Source organism: Perca flavescens, chromosome 12, assembly GCF_004354835.1.
Source record: "Perca flavescens isolate YP-PL-M2 chromosome 12, PFLA_1.0, whole genome shotgun sequence".
NCBI classification, from domain to species: domain Eukaryota; kingdom Metazoa; phylum Chordata; class Actinopteri; order Perciformes; family Percidae; genus Perca; species Perca flavescens.
Window position 1 is genome coordinate 19,288,200 of NC_041342.1, and position 22,676 is coordinate 19,310,875.

Sequence of the window (22,676 nt, forward strand, 5' to 3'; positions counted from 1 at the left end):
AAAAAAGGTGGCATGGGGGCTGAAGAGCATAAAAATGGTTAGCTAAACAGGAACTGCTTGTAGCCGCCACACAAAACAAACATAACAGAGTCTGAAAAAGCAGCAACTTGAACTCTTTGGCAATGTGAAATGGGTGGGCTTGTCATTTTACAGTAAAAGCCAGAACACAGAGGGAATGGCCGATGTCGCAGAAGCTGTGCTTACAGGGGACAATGATAAATGTCATGATGTCTAATATCTTATTTACCTCCTCCACACATCATGATCAATGACAACACTAGTAAACATTCAAAGACTAACTGGCGAGGTGTTGCGTCACCATAGAGTACAGTTCAACCTACATTGACACAGAACTTGGCCTACTTAACTTGAGCACATGACACAGCTCTGACATTTCAACACTAAAAAGGGACAAAACTAACTTTTGGCAAAACAACTTTTAGGCTGCAATTCTTCATTCATCCTGATGTGAGTAAAGAACCATTTTTTCTTTTAAACACTGACCCTCATGTCCTATTATTTGGTCCAAATGGAGAGTTGAATTCTGTAAATCTTGGACTGGTTGGACATGTGGAAAAAGCAAATGGGGGTGTGAAGATAATGATGTATTGACTGAAAGTAGCTGAGAGGAACTACACAAGCTGCATGAGCTGCTACTGGTCACTGGCAAACATTTATACAACAATAATGTTATAGAAGGGAATTATAGGAAATGAATGTAATCATAAGTGTTTGAAACAGTTTCTCATCTAAAACAAATGTGTAAAAGCAAATGTTTTAGATGCAATGGCTTATTAGCATTACAACCTCAAGTACAACATTTAATGTAGAGACCAAAATGTGACAAATATGTGACAAAACTGAGGAAGTTCCATCTGTTGATTAAGACCATGAGATGTGGTTAAAAGCTCTGGCAAAAAATAGTGAGTGGACCTTGACGTAAGATTATGACATTATTTAACAGAAAAGTTTCCTTTAATGGAATTAAATTATTTTTTGATTATTGAATTATTATTATTATTTTCACTGTTGATTAATCACTTGAGTTTTTTCCCCCGATTAATCATTAAACCATTTAGTCAACATTCAACAACACATCAGAAAATTCTCAAAGCCGAAGATGAAGTCTTGATATTACAAATTGCTTGTTTTGTCCCACCAGCATTTCAAAGATATTGAATTTACAATCGGATAAAACTAGACTGCAGTAACGCCACTGATTCCCTGATTAAACAGTAGTCTCATTTCTATAGCAAAGGTTGCTAAGATGAATGCTTTCCATTCAGTTTTACCTTCCTTTCCATACCGAATTTTATGAATGTCTAAGTTTGGGTTCCTTTTGACGGCCATCCAGGATCGTGACATCTAGATGGTCATGGATCAGAGCTAGGTAGTACGTGTTTGTTTGCAGATTGCATGACTCCAGTTCTATCATAAAGAATCCCAGAGATCAAATATATTAAATGAAAGTTATAACAAAGACTGCTTACTTCTTTGACAGTGGTTCTGAGTCCAGCAGCGTTCACTGAAGTGTCCGTTGATGGTGGTGGTCTGGCAGGTGGTCTTTCCGCTGGCCGCCCCGGGGCAGACGTCTCCACACTCTCTGTCGTTCTTGTTAGCCATGATGTAGTTATCCTCCCCTGTGTCCAGGATCTTGGACCAGTCCAGAGTCGAGAGATAGCAGAGATCTGGGTTCTTCTCAATTCTCACAGCTCCTCGGGTGATGTTCATCAAGCTATGGAGGCCGATCTCTCGTAGTTGGAGCATCTCGAACATTACTAGGGCGTAGTTGAAGAACAGGTTATTGCCTCTGATGACAGTTAGGTTGGGGAAGAGATCGCTGAGGGTCTCCAGGCCGTAAACTCTGAAGAGCAACAGGTAGTCAGTGACCACTGTCAGCTTGGGGAAACTGAGGCCTCGGAAATCTTCAGGCTTGGTCCTGAACATGAGTAAGATCTTCAGGTGGCCTTCAATCACGGTGCAGTTCTCTAGCGTACGTAGGTTGGTCACATTGTTGCGGATGTCCTTGCTTGGACAAACTGAAAAGACATAAAAAGGAAGGATACATCTTTTTTAGAAAATAGATATTTTCATATGACTCACATAAGTAAAAACAAGGCTAAAAACAATATTGTGTGGAATGGCTGATGTACAATTTACAACAAAGTCTTATGGGTAACTCTCAGACATGAACAATAAAAAGACTTCCCAGAGACAATTTATCTTTTTCTCTGCCGTTTCAACTGCTGAACATGCATTAGGCAAGATGTCTGCTCTGTAAACTAGAAAAACAGGGTTGAAGAAGTCAGACACAGTCTCTAGGAGGAGAAAAATAGATTTCTTGGTAATTAGAGGGGATATTTTAGTGAAAAATATGTGGTTATGTCTCTGGCTTTGATGAAGACCAGACCATCTTCACTGACATTTTGTTTAGCAACCACATATCTGGCTCTGAGCCACTGTCCAATATTGAGTGCTGTCATCAGAGTGAGGCTGTGCTCATCCTTGGTTACGCCGAGTTGATTTGTGGAGTTGCTTCTGTAACTCAGGACCATAGAAAACACTAGCTAATGCATTAAAAATATTTGTCTGGGAGGGGAATTGAATGCGTATTGCACCAGTAGTAGATTTGTGGCTTTGTCAGTTGTCACCCAGACACATGATCCTGTTTGATGACAAATTCCATAACTACGCTATTGCGCAGACAAGTTGCATTTTTACTGTATCACAATGATAAAAGAGATTATTGTAGGGCTGATAACTATTATTAATCCGTCAATTATTGTTTTAATATATAATTTGTATTACATATCAGACAACAGTGAACAAAGCTATGCACAATTTGTCTTCCAACTACTTACATAATATCCCATTTAACAATGAAATCCCCACATCTGGGAAGCTAGAAGCAACACATTTTTTGCTATTTTACTTGAAGAAATTACTTAATCGATTATCAAAATGCTTAATGAATAGTTTTCTTTCCATCAACTAATTGATAAATCAGCTCATTGTTTAAATTCCAGATGAATGTCAACTGTACTACAACTTCAGGTAATGCAGTACAGTGATCTTGAAACCACCTGCAAAATACATTAAACACTATTACACTCAGGGGGTTCTATATGAAGAGAGCTGACAGTAATGAGGATATCCTCAACTCTCCATCTGGAAATCAGCCAAACTCTTAAGCATAATAGGTGCAATGTGGGACATTCCAGGACTAATTTTACAGTTCACAAATCATGGCTGCAGCTGGAGGTGTGCTGCCTAGTAAGTGGACTGTATTTGTTTACCAACGGACCTACTATTGAGCTGGGAGCATTGGGCCAACTGGTCAGCCATGTGGGCAAGAGGTACAACAGCTAGGTGTGCACCTCTTTATGGCTACAGCTCATTTTATACCTTCTGTCTGTTGCATAACAGTAAAAGAGACCCCACACACACACACACACACACACACACACACACACACACACACACACACACACACACACACACACACACACACACACACACACACACACACACACACACACACACACACACACACACACACACACACACACACATCTAAAGTTCAGTCTACAACTTTGAGGCTTGTTTAAAATACACACAAAATGTCCTAACATGGGTTTAAACTGCAAGCTATTTTAAGCAGCTTGGCTCATTAAAAAGTACATTTTTCTTTTTAAACTACATTTAGCTCTGCAGCTCTCTTTGTGGTCTTGGAGTACAGCCGAATTGTTAAACATGAATGGCATGCCACAAACCTGTAATTTCAACACATCCACATCCAAATGAAACATTTCCGATCAAACGGACGGTAACTGCCAGAGGAGTCTGCAGCAAATGTAGCCTACTGTAGATCCATCAAGAAACACATTTACAACTACAAAGAGTCTCCATCTTTCTCATGAAAGACCCAACACAAACAAAACAATTTAATAGACAAAGACCCTAGCGGTGTAAAATACAAGGGGACAGTGGTTCTGTAGACACAGTAAAGTCAACCAGAAGAGTACTGAGTGACCCTGTAGAGAAGGTAAATCATAACAGGGCGACAAGTCCAGGCTCCTATCAGTGTACACTTTCAGCCAGGCCAGTATTTTTAGAACCACATTCCCAATAGAGAATCTAATACACTTCTGCCGTACCGATAGTGGCTCACATCGGAAACTGGAACATGGCAGCCCTGGTGTGTATGTGAGGAATTTTAGAAGGGCAGCAGAGAAAGAACTGGCCAAGCTGATTTCCCAATGTGTGAACACTTAGTTTAGGAACAAAACACTGTTTTTGTTGTTCTGGCGTACAGCACTGAATATCTGTCCGTGACGACATGACACAACTCAAGCAAAACAAACCAGGTGCATCCCAGAATTTAAATACTCCCTGTATTGTTGAGAAAGGGAACAAACTGGGAGACATCACAAAGGTTGCTATGGTGACTAGGCCAGCTCCAGCTCTCCATACATCACCTAATCTGAGCCAGACAAGACTGAAAACACAGCCATGGTGCTCCGAATCGACAATTAGCCTTTAAAGAGACCGATTTTTATCGAGCAAAGTCTCTCACAGCCTGCACTTCTGAGACAGATTAACTTTTAAGGTTAATTAAAAAGGGGCAGTATGATGGTTTGCCATAAATCCAAAGAAAAGACCAAAACCAACAATCAATTTATCCTACTAACAAGACAAAACAGAGGCAATTTGTGTTCACTTTTTAAATACACAAATAATAATAATAATAATAATAATAATAATAATAATAATAATAATAATAATAATAATAATTAAAGAAAGGAACATCTTGTCACCCTGAATTATAAGCTAAACCCCTTTCAAAAATCTGGCAGTTCAATAAAGCGTTGCTTGATACTATGAAACAAAAGAAACAAATAGTCAAAATATTCATATTAAACAGCCAAATCCAATTCAACTGACTAAATTCTAAGTCACTACATTCCTAGCACTTAATAGCTTTCTCAGGAACTTTTGGCTGTGTCAGTCTTTATCAGCAGTAATAGTTAACTTTAAGCCAACACATATGAAAGTCCTATGTGCTATGGATGGATCATAACAGCTACGGAGTTACCATGTCAACGGATCAATCTCGATCCCAGCAAACATAATCCGCTGCTAAAGACCATGTGATGAAGTAAAAAAGCTCTAGAAAAACTTATTAAAACACCACGCATTCTCTAGTTTCTGCTTCTAAAATGAGAGGATTTGCTGCTTTCATTATTGCAAATTATGAGCACATGCAGCATGCAATGCAACCAGATGTGTTCAGATTCACTGGGTGACACCTGATGGTGGTCCAGTTCACAATGTAATCAGACCACAGTAAAAGTCAGACAGACAAAAAGGAAATCTATAGAGCTTGAACACATTTGAGAAAACAAAGCCGACCACAAGAAAAATGGCAATTTCTTCACATCTGACACCTGACTTCTGTGACCCTACTTTTGCAATTTCCATGTCACAATAATGCAGACAAGTTGCAAACAGGACCAAATACCCAATACAATGCCAATGATGACATGTCATCCTTGTGGTAAATCCAGATAGATAGCATTGTGAATGCCTGATGTAAATTGAGTCTAGGTCAAAAGATGGCCCTAAATTTATATCAACATGTACTGAGCTATAAAGGGTGTCAGCCGTACACTGTGTGAGCTTCAATGTCTCTCCGCTGTGTGCTCAGTGGCACAATGTACAAACCCATAACCCTTTCACTACAGCTGCAGGCATCAACATGCACTGAAGCTTCTGATCTTGTGAAGGAGGTGGATGGAGACTTTTTTTTGGGGGGGGGGGAGGGGAGGTATGGAGGATGGGGGGGTTGTACAAATTGTTAGACTGATGCCGTTTATTATTGCAGGGCCTCAGCGAGAACTGAGGCCTCAATGTGCATGCAGGAACACAAACACTCAAGTGATTGCAACACTTCCCTTTTCAAGGTTTCGCTGTTCTCTTTTCCAACCCAGACAAAAAACTAACTACAGATCCACAAAATGCCGAGGTCACGAGATACATATTCACTGTTTCCAAACTGACATGTAATGTAATCCACTTTCAGAAGGGTTGTAAAACCTAACCACCTGTCAGTTTTAAGATACACTGTAAATACAGAAAACAATTTTAATTGGTCATTTTCTCTTCTTAATTTAATTATGACATTTAACACAAAACTCAGCTAAGTTAGTATATGCTCTCTTAAACTGTACAGGATTAGATATTACAGGAGTTAAGACAGTGACATTACTACATCTCTAAGAGATACAACCTTCATGGGAAATTTCTCAAAAGTATAAGCTCTCCTATAAATGGCATGTGAGCCAGGCCGGTGGCAGAGCAGGTTATCAAATGTGCCAGCTGTAAGGTAGGGGTGACATGGAAAGTGCAGCACATTGACAATACAGTACAACAGTCCAGGGAATACAATTAAACCAAAGTAATTCAGGCCCTGGTCTTTAAATAGAGTAAAATTGGGTAAAAGAGAGAACCTATAAAACCACACAGTTCCCTCTTGGGGTTGTTTGAAATGGATCTTGTATGGATGGCTCCGAGCCAAAGACCATTTGGTGATTCAGTTGCCCACCCGCTGCCCTCGCATGCACATTATTCTCTTTGACAATGTTGGCAGTGCGGTAATTATTACCTCTAAAGTGTGAGAGCACAATAACAAGCACATTTCCTTTAACTGGGGCACGGTGTCAAGGGTAAAGATGTGACACAACAAGGCTTCCTTGTCAGACGCCTGTGCGGTCGGAGTTAAAGAGTGCAGGTGTGCCAGTTTACTTTTAAAGCAGCAGTTCTATATAATTTCCAAACGTGAACTTGTCAACCAGGATTAGACGGACATTGCTGAGGGTGACAAGTGTAAAGATCCTTCGATTTGTATATATGTCAAACGTACTCATGACTTAGGTTCTTCAGACAGCAGTGGCAGTTTGTTTGTAGTGTTTCTGGAGAGGTGGTGGTAGAGGTGACAGTTTCATCACCTTACAATTGCTCTCCTTGTCGGGAGGCGTAAATCAAGAGTACCAGGTCGCTGGATTGCTGCCCTCCTATGAGACCTGCTATAACCAGAGTGGTACTCAACAACAGGCTGCCGGTGGCTTCATTGTAACCTCCTGCTGTTTGACACTCTTCATAAAGTGATGTTTTATAATGGCACAACAATACACTGCAGCCTAACAACCCGACCACCTAACCAAACTGCGGTTTGTGCTTCTTATGTATTGCCATAACATTCATGTTTTTTTTTTTGAAAAATTAAATAACCGGTGATGTTTGAAAAGCCCTATTTTTGCATTGCCAGACCTATCTCTACAGCGCTGTGTGGAGTAAGGTCTGACTACACCACACTTACATTCTAGTATAGGGAAAAACGCTAAAAACTCCATTCCCTTAATTTTGCTTATTAAAACGTACAATATGTAACTTTCTGCCGCTAGGGGTCTCTTAATCAAAACAATGGATGGTAATCACGGACTTTACATTAGCCTGCAGCTAAAACCACTCTATCACAATATATTCACATGTCAGCAGAAGATCTCCCAGTTGTCTCCCCTTCACTTTTTTTTTTTTATCTTAACTAGTCGTTTTGGTGCCTAACCCCCCCCCCTTTTGTCGGGTAAATTTAGCTAACTGTAAAGACAGCTAAACGCGAAGGGGGAAGAAATTCGGCAGGGAGGAGATTTTGTGGGTTTTTTTATGGTTTCCCGACGGTTCATTAAACTGCCGTTAGCGTCCTTAGCACCGGGCGCTGGAGTTAAGTACTGGCCAGGTTTGGATTGCTGTAATGATAGTGGCTGGCTGGTAGCTGGCACGGCGCTTGTAGTGCCGGGAGAGTGAAGCAGACAGACCGGGGTATGCTAGATGGCTAAATTAGCATTAGATAAGTCGTCTATCTATAGTTAACGTTAACGCTACTAATGAATTTGTGGATTAGCCCAGTGCTGTTAACCGTGGTCTAAACAATAAATAACTTTGAGCGTGTTGAACAATGTCGTAATCTTATAATGTTACCCACGAAACATTAGCATTAGCTAACGTTATACACCAAGAATTAGCATTAGCTACTTGTCAACCAGCACCTTGTAGTAGCCTAATGTTAAGCTGGATCGATCGATATTGAAATCAATCAATAAATAAGGTCTCTGCTGAATTACTGTGTTGCAAAGTGGCATGTAATCAATGACAAAATGATGCCATGTGGCAGAAAAAAAAGGCTGTATTACTGTTACTGAGTATAACTTTCTGTGACATTGTATGATTTACAATTACTCTCAATTACTTACTCTCGTCTGGGTTCCCGTGTTTGATGGAAGTTAGAGTAACTAGAGAGGTCAAAGGTTATAGGACACCACTGACAAGCGACTTAACGAAACGTCCCGTGTCAAAAATTAAATTAAGAGATTTTTCTGGGTTTGAAACTTGTTGGAAACATTTGGGATCGTGTAAGTACACATCTCAACAAAATATATAATGTAGGTATAGTCATTTTTAGAAGTTTAAATGCAGAAATGTTACATATTGTACCTTTTAAATAAACTCTCAGAAGCTCTGTTTCCCACGGTGTGCGTGTGTATGTGTCTGTGTATCTATACCTTGTGGTTGTATACATGCTAGCCAGGGATGCATAGTTTTGTTGTTTGTATTGGCTGAGTGCTTGTAACCAATAACAGTCTACCTAGCTCCCCTCTACTTTTTTCTTCCCTCTCCTTTTTTTGTTACACGTTTGGATTTGTGACACTTTGCTTTCCTTAGTATGTATAGTGTACTTTTCTGTATATTGTCATCTTAACAAATATGTTGCACTTTTGCCTGTTTATTTGCATATGAAAAATTTTGATCACAAAAAAAGAAAAAAACGCTCTGGGTTGTTTGCATTTCTATAAACCAATCACAATCGTCTTGGGCGACTGGATACATAGTTAAACGTAAGCTGCTCTTACCAGTGTATTGTCGTATGTACTTTGTCCACAGCAATCCCCACTAATCGGTCCCAAAGTGTCCCAGTTAAATAGTAAACGCTGTAAACATATTCCTTGTAAATCTTTACAATCATTCTCCGAAAGCATAGTTGTACAATCCCCAAAATATATTCAGCATCTAGCTTGCTAGCTGGAAGTATTTTCTTGTTTTCCGTGGCCAAGGGATTTTGGTAATGGCAACACACAGAGAGCGGAAGGTGAGGGACATCATGCGCGGATGTCAGAATAGAGGCGTAGCTGAATAGTCTATAATTTACATTCTGTTTTACATTGTACAAATTGAGCACAGACATATGTCATTTCCAGCTAACATCTTTGTTAGGAAACAGTGGCACAACTTGAGAAACAGAGTAAAAATCTTTTTTCATCGTGAAGCAGAGAGAATATTTTTTCTTCCAGATTGTTAGGATAGAGATCTTGGAGATACCTTCAGAACAGCAGTAAGCATTGTTACAGACCTACTGAGTTTTTAAAAGATCACTGGGTATTTATCTTTCAGAAAAATGCATGCTTAGCTTTGTGACTTGAATACATTAAGAGGCCCTAACTGGGGCTAGCTGAAAACATGAAATGTGCAATATGTAACGAAACATAAGACACATTTGCAGTTACAGGGACAAATTGACACTAACATTTTCAACTGCCAGCTGATGCTAAATAAATGAAATAAATTCATGCTGCCACTTAATATAATCTTCCATTATTAAGTGAATTTTCCATCAAGCTGAGTTGGACTGTTACCAAATCAGAAGGCTCTGAGAGGTTTCCTGACTTCGACACTGGTCAGTCCGGTTAATGAAATCGGCCAGTGTGAGGCCCAGGTTCCACTCTTCCCTTCTGTGGTTCACTGTCAAGTCTGGGAGAAGCACGGGAGGGGGGAGGGGCTGCAGTGCAATTACACAACTTGCTTTTGATTTATGTCTTAAAATTCGTGCTCAAACTGGTTTGATGACATCGCTCTATTCACCCCTCACTAAAATCTGATGAAAAGGTGAGAGAGCCTGTTCTTTTCTTTTCCTTCCGAGTACCTCTTAAATCCAGCTACAGCCACATAAAGTACTGCAGTAGTAACAGTTTTAAAGCTACCTGGGGCTACATACTGTGTGTACATGGAGTGGACAAACTACCTATACTGTATAAACGAGGATTGTGTTACTGTGTATGGCTTTGTGTCAAGATTACTGTAAGACAGCACAAGCCTTGAAGAAATGTTTTCTCAAAGAGCAGAAAATAAAATAATGAATGAGTTAAAGGAGAATTCCGGTCGATTTCAACCCGTAGCTCTGTTGTTTGTAAATCAGGAGTACTGTCAGTAGCGAGGAAAACGGAAACAAACGGTGCCGCCTACACCGAGTTATCCTCCTGCTAGATTTTGCACCCAACAGTCTTAAACAGGGCAAGTTTTAAATGTGTTTTTAGCCTCTAAACATGTTCGAAATGCCATTACTAGTGCTTAGCCATGTGCAGTTATTCCTTACGAGGGAACACAGCGAATTTGACGGCAGTAGATGTGACAGAAAGGCATAAAAGTTGTGTTAATCCTTACCGCTGTTTATGTACTGCTTTCCGGTCAAGTCCCCACCAATCGAGTGCCGATCTCATACAATCCATAATTCCAAAATGTATTTTTTCCACAAAAAAACGATTTGCCGAGGTCCTGTTCATAGTAATGAGCATGTATCAAGAGTTCAGGAGCTCATTTGCATAGGTAACCTAGCAACGGCGTAGCCTGCCTGTCGGCAGAAGCAGGGAGGAGCTCACAGAGCTGACAGACGGAGCTTGGAGTTAGATCAGGACTAATATGAGAAAATGCTTCGAGTTTGTGCCTTTCCAAATTGCGGCAACCAAATGAAGAGATATTTGAGCTTGAGCTTTCACCGTCTACAACCTCCGCAGCGGGGAGATTTTACCGTTATGGCTGGTTGCACTTGATGCGGGTACATGGTGGTGCTCTTGTGGATACTGTATCGCAATGACCACCGAGGAAGAAAGCCTGTGCTGTAAGGAATGGGATCTCATCCAGCCTGGTCTGGACGGGTCAACGGACATTGTTTCGCCCATACAGAGAGGTTTCCCCATCTGATCTGAGTACAACCTAGCCTAACCTAACCATTTCGTGACTCTGTCTAGCTTAGGTACATTTGTTTTTAGTTGTAAATACACATTCAAATCACTAATCAAAAAACACACCTCTTCAGATTAGCTTTCCACATACAATAATCTTACATTTCTCACCAGATAGTTACTGTTTTTATTGTTTTTAATTGCTGCTAAATATGCTTGTTGTATGTGTTGGTTTTATTGCTTATCTGTTTTTAATGTGATATATGTGCTGGTTTTTACTATAAAGTGTCTTTGAGTATGATGAAAAGCCCTCTATAAATGAAATGTATTATTATTTATTATATATAAATGCCTCACTTCTTTAGTGAAATAACCAAAGCTCCCCCCCCCTTTTGTGTCTTTACTTCAACAAAAAGGAACAAACAATATCACAATCTAGACACAATTAATGTAAAGTATGTACAGTGTGTGGTTTTATACATAATCATGCTGTGGCATAGTCTGAAGTGTACAAAGAAAAAATAGTTCAGTACTCTTTTCCTAGGCCTAGAACATGCTCTTATAATGTGACCTGGCTTGAGCAACCAGTTCACTCTTATCCAGCAGAGGAACTGGGGCTATGTTACAAAGCAGTCGCCTTCTTCTCTGTCCATGACGGGGTAAGGGCTTTTTTTTCTGTAGACTTGAAATAACTATTTTGAAACTGGCTGGATGACCAGCTTGACGCCTTCTTGGGAGTTGACTGTGGCACCGCAGCTAATTCTGTCTCTATGTCAATGGATGGTGTCCAATAAATAAGTAAGAAGGAGAAAGAGCATTGTAGTCAGACTCTATGGCCAAAATAGTAACATTGAGGATGCATCTATCATAATCAGTGTTGGGTGTAAGGCAATTACAGTAATATATAAATGTTGGCTGTAACGCAGTAATATAAATCATTACTAATTACATGTCTGTAATATCATACACGTGTCTCAGTAACGGGAGTTACAACATTTAGTGTTTTTTTTTTTTCAAGAATTCACCTACACCGTGAAACATTTCTTCACAGAAAAAAAAAGTGAGAATTACAATAGCCTTAGAAAGTATAAATCATAAAGACGTTACCTCCAATTTGTCTGCAGCTGGTCTTTTCGCTTTAGGAATGGCATTTTCCTTCAGATACTGGGACGCTCTTTTCGGTGAAGTCAATGTTTGCTGCTAACACGGTAATCTCTCTCATGTAGCTAAAGTTATCAAGGGAGCTGAAGTGCAACCAGCCACCATCGTAAAATCTCCCGGCTGCGGATGTTGTAGACGGTGAAAACTCAACCTCAAATATTTCTTCATTTGGTTGCCGCAATTTGGAAAGGCACAAACTCGAAGCATTTTCTCACCTCGGCAAATCGTTTTTTTGTGGAAAAAATACATTTTGGAATATTGGATTGTATGAGATCGGCACTCGATTTGGTGGGGACTTGACCGGAAAGCAGTACATAAACAGCGGTAAGGATTAACACAACTTTTATGCCTGTCACATCTACTGCCGTCAAATTCACTGTGTTCCCTCGTAAGGAATAACTGCACATGGCTAAGCACTAGTAATGGCATTTCGAACATGTTTAGAGGCTAAAAACACGTTTAAAACTTGCCCTGTTTAAGCCTTGTTTAAGACTGTTGGGTGCAAAATCTAGCAAGAGGATAACTCTGTGTAGGCGGAACCGTTTGTTTTCGTTTTTCTCGCTACCGACAGTACTCCTGATTTACAAACAACAGAGCTACGGGTTGAAATCGACCGGAATTCTCCTTTAAGACAGAGCAATGTAGTAGTATTTACTGAGTGATTATCTTAATAAAAGGAATCTATAACAGTCTATAATATTTTGCAATTGTGCACCAAAACCACTGCAGTGTATTTTTACATGCATCCTTTGTAGTATGCAATGCAAGATTTGAAGGAAGTTGAGTGAGAACTATAAAAATCATTATTTAATATAGTATATTAATCTGAGCCTGTCAGTGGCAAAACAATCATTTTTGTGAAGGTAAATACAAGCTGGACAATTGCCCTATTAACTTACATTGTAGCTTGTTTCGCCCACTGAAGCTATCTTGCTTAATACTGGACTAATTAAAAAGATTGTTGTTCCCATCACTCACTTATACACAAAAGCATAGGAAAATAGGGTCCAGGTTGAAAAAAACGGTAGTTACCCTTTAAGAAACAGATTCCAACGGTTTGAAAAACTAAGTGTGTGCAGTGAAGTCATTGTGGTGTTTGAGAAATGTGAAAATGTCTCTTGGTGATTGCAAATGTTGTCCATTTATTCTTATCACCCTGTGCTTGTTGGCTGGTGAATATAAAAGGGACTGTCAGGAGCTGTAAAGAGAGCTTATTGTTACATTCCTGCAATGACCACGGCAACAAGCCAAGGCTTTCCCTTTTACAATAACATTGAATTAATTCCTCTAAATTCTCAGACTACTTACTTATTTGGGGGGGAAAACATTTTGTTTACAGTTCCTGCAGACTCCAAATATCTTAACCTTAACCTTTGTCCCTTCAACGCAGTGACTATCTACAACACCACTGTTGCTGCACACGAGCCTATATCAAATTACCATCACTAACAAAACAAACAAATCTGGGAGTTACAGGTTGTCTGCACACTAGTATGTTTATAGCATGTCTAAGCATTTTTGTCCATTTAATGGAATTGTATTTTAATAATGCAACATAATTAACTATTGTACATAGTTTATAATTTGCATGTTGCCCATGATAATTAACGTAACAATTATTTGGGTTCTAAAAGGCTATATGGATCTCTATCAAAATATTAAAATGATAATCAATTTAATCAATTCACCCAGTATCTTGGCACAATTAAATAATGTGTAATGCTTTTAGATTCCAGTGTCAATCCCCTTACATGGAATAGACAGAAAATTGCGGAATATTTGACAGACAATTTTGTTTTAATCAAATTCGAGTCTGCCTGCATCATGCATCATTCTATTTTCTGTAAAAATTTAAATTATACACAACCAGTTGTACAGTCCAGCCAGCCACATATATACATTAAAATGCTTAATATTAACTATGATAAAATATTAGTGTTACTTACCCTCTCCACTCGCTCGTTGACAGCTCATCACAAAGCACACAGCGGTCAAAACAAAACACAAGCACAAAGTCCGGAGCCACATAACTGACTCGGAATAATACCCCATCCAGCACTATTCCGGGTCAAATGCAGAATGGAGGAAAGTTCAAACTGGACGAGAAATACCTTCAGGAAATTGGTTTTGTTTTGCGGCGTGGGCCAACAGGTAAACAAAAATAAATAAAAGACATCCCGGAAGATGGGCGGAGGCACGAGTCCAACGTGTTCAATCAAACACAAGCTAACGATGCTGCTGCTAAAGTTAGCCACTTCATGGAAAAACACCGTTAACATACACACCACACGGGTGCTCTTTTTGTGTATTTAAATACAATAGTTAGTTCAACTGGCACAGTTGGGTTTTTCAGTTTCTGGGGGGAAAAAAGAGCAAAAACAGACTTGTTGGCCGAGAAGAAGCTAAGCTAGCTACGTTAGCTGCCTCGCCTGGCTCCACCACTCTAGTCCAGGCCACAAGTTAAGTTTACGCTGCTTTCCAGCAACTGTCTCAAATTATTTTAAGTTTAAGAAACCCCCCGCATACCACACAGCTGCAGTGCATATTATTTGTAACAGTGGACAACTTGCATGCAGGAACATTTCTTTAAAAGCGACGATTAACTTAATTTAGAGGAATTTTTGGAGCCGTGGGCTTCTGACTCGATGGTTGTGGCATGCGTGGCGTAACGTTTGCGTGTCTTTCGTAAAAATCCCCCTCAAGTCATCCAGCGAGCACAAAACATCAGTTGACTTATTTCGCTTGTTAAGTAAGGTGTTTTGTTTCCGGGCAGATGTGTAGCTCCAAAGCGACAACTCCTCTTCAGTCAGTGCAGAGATTTCATAGAGACCTCCAGACCTCTCTGAAAGACAGACAGACGTGTTCAGACACTTCGTGGCTCCGCAGCACTCCGCTGTACTTTTTTTTGGTTTGGGAATAGAAAAAAAAAAATAGATGCTGCAAATTGAGTTTACGCTCCTGTCACCACGACTAAGCGTGAATCAGAATAAGAGAAAAGTAGGTGATATAAAGTTTTCGAGTTATTTTCTCCTTTTCTTCTCCACAAACCGAGGTAGGAGGTACAGTCTCCCAGGTCCTGTAGGATCCCCTTCTTCCCAGCCTCTCCGCCAGTAAACAAACCCTGCCAATGAGCCAGATGGGCTTCAGGGGAAATACGGACTGGAGTTTATTGGATTACACAACAAACTGATACTACTGTCAGGTGGTAACGCGTTAAAAAGTAATACATTTACATCTACCAGTACTTTGTAGTGTAAAAGACTTGAAAGCTGCTATGGAGTTATTGCCATTTAATTTAAAATTAAAATCTGACTACTACAAATACAAACCAAAACTGAAACAATTAATTGTTAATTCCATTGACTGAAAACTAATCGGCAATTTTGATAATCAGTTGTATTTGTTGTTATTTGTTATTTGATCATTAATTTTCAAGCAAAAATCAAGAAGGCAGGATTTGCTAATTTTCTTAGTTTAGATGATAATAAATTGAATATTAGGTTATAATCAGAATTGGGACCAGGCAAGCTTCTTAATCATTACCTTTGGAAACAGTTGCCAATTATACTTTGTGACATTTTATAGACCAAACAAATTTTAAATTAATTAATTAAACAACAAAATAATTGGCAGAGTAATAGATGTTGAAAATAATCTTAGTTGCAACCCGAAAATACAATTGTTCTGCTTTTATTAACATTTAATGACAATAATAGTATAGCAGTAGAAATATGATTTTATATATATATATATTATATGATTATACTTTAGCTGCTCACCTTAAGATTAGGGGATAAGGGATTTTAGTCCAAATTAAATTGAATTTCTCCAGTTTCGGTTAAACTTGATTCAAATTAAACAGGGGCGATCATTAACATTTAATATAATTTATAATTTAGATGTGATTGGTTAGCACATTGCTGGCCTTACCCCACCCCTGACAAAAATCAAATGCTGGCCAACCGACTGAAAGCAGAGAAAGAAATCGGATTTAGAATTAGATACAATAAGTTCACTCTGGACCTTAGAAACAACACAGTACATCTTAACTCAAGTACCTCTTATTAGTTTTTTGCACACCTTCAACCACATCTCTCAGTCTTTCTCAGTGGATGGTTTGCTCGATCCGTTGTCATGGAGATACCCTAGCTCGGTTGTTGTTGTTGTTGATCTCCAGTTAAATTTGTTCAGATTGCGACGTCAGAAGAAGCTGTAAGTGGCATGTTCAACTATTTTATTGCATAAAAACAGTTTTCTCAGAATCACTTCTCAAGATGTACAGTAGAAAATACCAGGTTATTTGCACAGACATTAAACAGGATTTCTAGGACGTACATACATATTATAGTACTATTATACAGCAATGAATACTGCAAATAGCCCTACAGTGCATTATCTAGAAACATGCATGGTAGTAGAAGTGGTTCAAATAAAACAGTTTAGCTAAAGTATGCAGAGTTTTAGTGCAACAGCAGGTAGTTAAATGTCCATTGTAGTATGATTGTAGCAGTGGTTTGAGTTAAAGGGGTTGCCATATTCTGTCAACATACCACTCCAACCCCTTCGCCCACCACTTTTTTCACTGATAAGTTTAATTTATAGTTTAGATATCAATAAAAGTGAAGATAAATAAATAAAAAAAAAAATACAGTAAGTAATTACTTGGTGGCAATCCAAGTTGAACAAAATATACAGTATATACTGTATATATTGTAATTACATTGTTAGAAAAATACAGTAAACTCAATACCAACAGGCCTCATCCATGAACTCAGAAACTGGTACAGGTTACAGGTTTCCTAATGCCTTTACTAATTATGTTGCAATGCTGCATACCTAATGTTACCAGTAGCCTGCCAAGACAAGTCTGCAAACACACGCTGAGTTGATTTAGTGTTGTTCCAATACAGAACACCTAAACACTGTAAGGTGGCGGTATTCTGAAAATTGAGCTTTTAGGGTTTTGCATTTTGTCTATAAGCAAAGTATTTTGGATTTAAAGGTAATAGAAATATAACATTGAAGTTTCTATCTTTGCATTAAGCGTTTTAACTGATGTGAAAACAAAGTCCAGGTAAACATGAAACAATAGACCATAAAATGAATGGACAAAGCGACGCCATAGATTTCCACAGAGACCAGTGAAGTCTATTAGGAGCACTTCTCCGGTGATGGCTGAGTGTTACTGCACAGCCTCCAACTGAGCTTGACGACGTAGATGTGACCTGAGCAACCTGTCTGAAAGTTGTAATTCTTCTGGTAGCTGTGCCAAGAGAAATCTCAATCATTCTCAATCTTGCAGAGATGGAGAGCGTAGGTATATGTAAGGAGATAACATAGGCACAGGCTAATTATTGCTAACTTAATAAGAGCTTTCTGTCAAATTTCCCCTTCACATTGTGTTGTCACTTGTACATCAACTGATTTGGCTGTTATCCTTCTTCCAATTCAATTAGAGATTACATGTTGTTGAGTTTTACAAAGACCCACTCAACCTAAAAAATCCTTAATTTTCTGTGGAAAGAACCAAGAGCGATTGAGTCCGGTCGGACTTGATCCCACTAAGAAAATCCTCAGTTATTTTAGGAAGCAGAGGGGGAAAGACGAGGAAGGAAAAACCTTGTGTGATTCAACTGTTGTTTAAAAACAGAATTTGATTCTCCCTTTGATCCTGTTATGTTCTCACATGCAGACAGACTAATGGAAAAACATCAAGATTACGTATTTCACACATGAGCTCTCAGAGGCATGTTTGTGTGAGCTACAATTGTACCACAATGCCATCTCTATCACCACTGCTAATCCACTACCTGTTTCCGTCCTCTATTAAAACAGTAGCATGTTTGGTGCAAGATAATCATGTCCTGTTGTTGTTGTTGTTGATTTTTTGTAATGAAATAGACTTTACTGAAATACTAAAAAGGTTGCACTTACAGGATTTCTGCAGCAGCTGTCACATTTTAATCATTTGGTTTGTAATTTTCTCTGGCGGAGATTTGTCTGTGAAGCAGGCAGGTGGTGTAAATGAACACCAAGCCCTTATTTCACAACAACACGTCTGAAATGGTCGAAGGAAAACCGAAGCAACATGGCCTTTCAACAGGTGCCACTTCTAACAAGTGGGAACAAAAGATTACCAATGGCACCAAAATAAGTAGCTACTGAGCCGATAGGACCATCATGCAATGCAGGAGCATCTCGCATAGGAAGCAAAACTAAAATGCATTGCTGTGAATCCCATATCTTAATCTCATACTGAGTGTGCAGTTTGTAGGAGGGGGATGCCTTAATGAGATTAAAGTCTAGTGAGTGACTGGATGAAGCCGTGTCCCACAAGCTACATTTTACAGTTTGACTCTCACAACAAATATCCTTAGTGAGAAGTTCAGGTTTTGTCTGATTTTGGGCAGTGTTTTTTGTGCTTGTAATGGATATTCTGTATAAGAGGACATATGTTTTGTATATGGGGTTATTAGCATTAAAGATCGAGGGACATGCTATCATCCGACTATACTCACTGTAGCTTACAATTTATGAAATTCACTGATTTCCTTTCCACAACCGTATTGTTTTAACTAGTGTCACAGTTGTCTCTTGTTCCGTCGTGTTTTGTCTTTGTCATTGCCTGTCTTGATGTTTTTTCATGTTTTAATCTAATGTAAGGTGACCTTGGGTGTCTTGGTAGGCGCCTCCAAATAAAATGTATTATTATTACGACTTTAACAATACTAATAATAGTAAACCATATTTATATAGCACCATGCAGCAGTGTAACAAATTGCTTTACATGGGATAAGAATAAAATAAACAACAATCAAATCGAATCCACAATACAATAAAAGATTAAAAACAGCAAAATAAACTAATAGAACCCATAAAACACATCAGAACTGTTTCCAGTATGTTTAATGTGTTGTATGTCCAACAGTGCCTGACCTCCTTTAAAAGATCCACTTTTTTAGCTCTAGATGTTTATGTCATGTGAAAGTGAATGTCCATTAACAATTTTTCCACCATTTTCCAATGTCAGACATCTCCTTAATCTTGAATCACTAAAATGCATTGTTCCTAATGTAATTTCAAGTAGTTCATGTTTGTGCCTGATATTTAGGTCAAACCAGTGTGGCCAGAGCAGAGTATGTACCCTACTTGGCTATTTTGACCTAATTAATGTCATTATGGCTCAGAACTATTTGTGTTTTTGAGGCTGAGATGAACAAAAACAAATGACTCATAAACACATGATGTGAATGCTGATAGCCTGCTGCCTGTTGCTGGGGAGTAAAAAGAGTATTTTTTAGCTGTTTTCTAGTCGTGATGACCTCCTGACCTCTGCTGGAGTCAGTTGAGGGTGGTGCAGACTTCCGAAAACAAAAAGACAAAAATTACAGACTTGGTTACAGAGCTCAAGCAAGTGTCAACAATCTTTTAATAGATACACTGCACAAACATCAATGAAAAGCAGTAGCTGCCATGGATAGTAGGGGAAATACAACAAAAGAAATCTAAAAAAACATCTCTGCATTAGAAAATGGTCAGAAAACCTGAAAAGCACACATGATTTGCAGTTAAGTAGACAAAACTCGCAAACACACTGGCATGTTATTCCATCCATCGACCTATCAATAAATGACATACTGACTACTTTAAATAATTGGGTCCCATCATTGATGCTGCTTGGAGAAAGAACTCTTCCTTTGCGGCACCTTCAAGGAAGCTTCAACATCCGATATTTACACGTTGGCTGTCAAAAAAACATTGATTTTACAAGCTACGTTATGGGGAAATCCGACCCGGAAGATGAGCAGGAAGCAAACATGTATGTCCTGGAAAGGAATTTGGCACAAACATTAAAGACATTGCTTTTTGGCAGTGATTCTTGGTGTCAGGTCTGTCACAGGATGCACTCAAATGCCAGACTCAACAGGCAACGAGAATTGTTGTTACAATCTAAGCAACGGTGTCCAAATCGTAAAACAAAATCACTAGACAAGGGCTGAGTCAAAAAAACAGGCAAGGGTCATACTAGAAACACGAAGAAGGGCTGCTCGAACACATTCACTGAGGTACAAAACAATTTGGCAACTATGGCTAGTGAGAGGGGGCTATACTGTATATACTAATATATGTATACTAAGGGAAGCGGGGAGACAATTAGACACAGGGGAAACACGTTAGGGCGGGGCAGGTGATCACACAGGTGGGATAGTTTGAGTTTCAAAACAATCACAAAGTGACACATATTGACTAGAAAAATTTGAAATAATATGGCAGCATTTGAAAAGATGTCATACAAACAGTTTGCCAGATTGGATGTCTACACAGGAAAATGGGCAGTTTTCTGGAAGAGGCAACAACCAACCAGAATTTGAAAATACTGCCCTCCTGCTGCAGCTCTCTCCCCTCTGTCCTAAGCCCCTCTCACTAGAGCAGCACAGGCATATGCATGCGCTTCATACAGTAACCTGTACAGTATGAGTATTAGTCATTTCAACCATCCTGATCAGGATTGTGATCCTGATGCAGTTATATAGTGGCAATTCTACGACCATTACCGTACTGTCTTCTTTTTTGTTGCGATCTTAAAGCCCTTTGAGATGTAGGTTGCACCCTGTTTGAATGTGACGACAGCAACAACAGGGTCAGGTTTCAGAGTGATAAGGCTGACTCACTCTGGTAGTATGAATGTACTGACATACTGGGGCTGTCAGTACACAGTATCTATAAGAGGTGCAGGAGATATCTGAGAGGTAAATACAAGAGTTTGGAATAGATAATACTTTTTAAAGCATGGCCTTGGAGGAAACGGCATCTAGAGATGTTGGGGCCTTGTGTGTGAAACAGCCAGTCCCCGGAGGACCACGCCTATCCCTGGGTTAATCATCAACTACATGTGCAAGGAAGTCACATTAGGAAACCTTGGAGGTCTGCATATAGAACATGGGAAAGCAGCCACTGTGGCAGAGGTTAGTGACAAACCCAAGTTCACACAGACCTGTTTGACTAGAAGAACAATGAGGTTCACGCATGATTCACCCCAGGGCTCTTCCTAGACGCCAGTACGCTACACTTCTCAGCCACAGGAAAAGATGCTGCCGCGTGTCAGGGCCGGGTGCGACATCCACCACTGGGCCGAGTCCCACTCCCCCTTCCCAGTGCCTCTGAGGTGTACGGCTCTAAAGAAAGATTTTTTCCTGCCGACATTCAGCGTTTGCAAAGACAATACTTTTGAGGCAGATCTTGATGGATGCTCTGCCTCTCTGAGGTTAATGGACACTCACATTTGTAGTAACGGTGCTGTGGACTGCGTATGGCCTGCAGCCAAGTCCAGGAGGCCAGTTTTCAAACACGTAAGCACTCTTCCACTCTCATGCACCTATTTGAAGCCCGGAAAGTAAATGTGCTATGACAGCGACTCTGCATCACAATACATTCCAGCAGCTCCCCCAAATAGTCACATGGCCCCTTTTCATCCCCAACACGAGCACAATTAAACAAGAGGGGCTCTTGCACTCACACTTGCGCCTTGGAAGTGATCTGAGCAGCTACTTTCTTTAAAGCGCTCAGTCAAGTTGCTCTTGTTAAAACATGCCCAATCCTTTCCCTGCCAGAGCTGTTAATCCCAACAAGGCTGTGTGCCCCTAATTTCCAGAGAGCTGGAACCTGCCGTTTGTTGGGTGTTGCTGTATGTGTTGTTTAGCTACAAGCACTGAAGGCTGCAAGTTAAAAGCATTCAGTGCTAGGAGTGTTTTACATGGAAAAGAGTGCAAGCATTTACATGTAAAGCAAACTAAAATCAAAGTGTGATATAAAACAGTAGCAAAGTGGTTTGAGGATTATGGATGCTCAATAAGAGGCCCCATTGTGCTGATGAGTTCATTGTAACTAAATCCGCCTCAGTGGCCAGTGCGGTTAGAGGGCTTCTCAGAAAACATGGCAATGGATTATAGCTAAGAGCCTTATTATCATCTCTTCTATCCCAGGTTAAGACCACTCAGCACCTGTTGCTCCACTTGGACACTTTGCTTACATCATCACATCCCAGCAGATAGAAGCAAACACCAGTGAGGCAGACTGCTCAGGCATGCAGAGATTATTCTGGAAATGCAGAGGGAAATGCCCCAGGAGTGAAAGTGATGTGAAAGCACCATTAATCTTATGCAGGATCATGTTAGCACATGTGAAAAGTGCGACATCGGGTAAGTAATGCGTTCGACCAGACTCTGCTTAACAGTCACAGGCTGAACTTAAAGCTACAGTGCGTAGTTTCTGTCGCCCCCATGAAGAATTCTAAGTAATGCCAACAAAACTGTTGGTGCGACCACATGACACGAGCCTTCTGTGGTCGCGGAGGGCAGGGTTACTAAACAAACCAGCAACAAAGTTAGAGCATTAAACAAAAGTTCTGGTATGTTGAACATTAAGTAAAGGCTGAAGGGCTTGCTA

General features: G+C 39.7%; 1 protein-coding gene across 1 annotated transcript in view; it reads right to left on the bottom strand.

The window, feature by feature from the left end:
* Positions 1-15,350, bottom strand: part of insra (insulin receptor a) — a 63,332-nt gene extending 47,982 nt beyond the window's left edge. Inside the window, exons 1-2 of the mRNA XM_028592252.1 lie at positions 14,177-15,350; positions 1,491-2,039 (exon numbers count right to left, since the gene is read on the bottom strand). Of these exons, the coding sequence (XP_028448053.1) occupies positions 1,491-2,039; positions 14,177-14,282 (655 nt within the window). The 5' untranslated portion in view covers positions 14,283-15,350. The remainder of the gene's footprint in view (positions 1-1,490; positions 2,040-14,176) is intronic.
* Between the last annotated feature and the right edge of the window lie 7,326 nt (positions 15,351-22,676).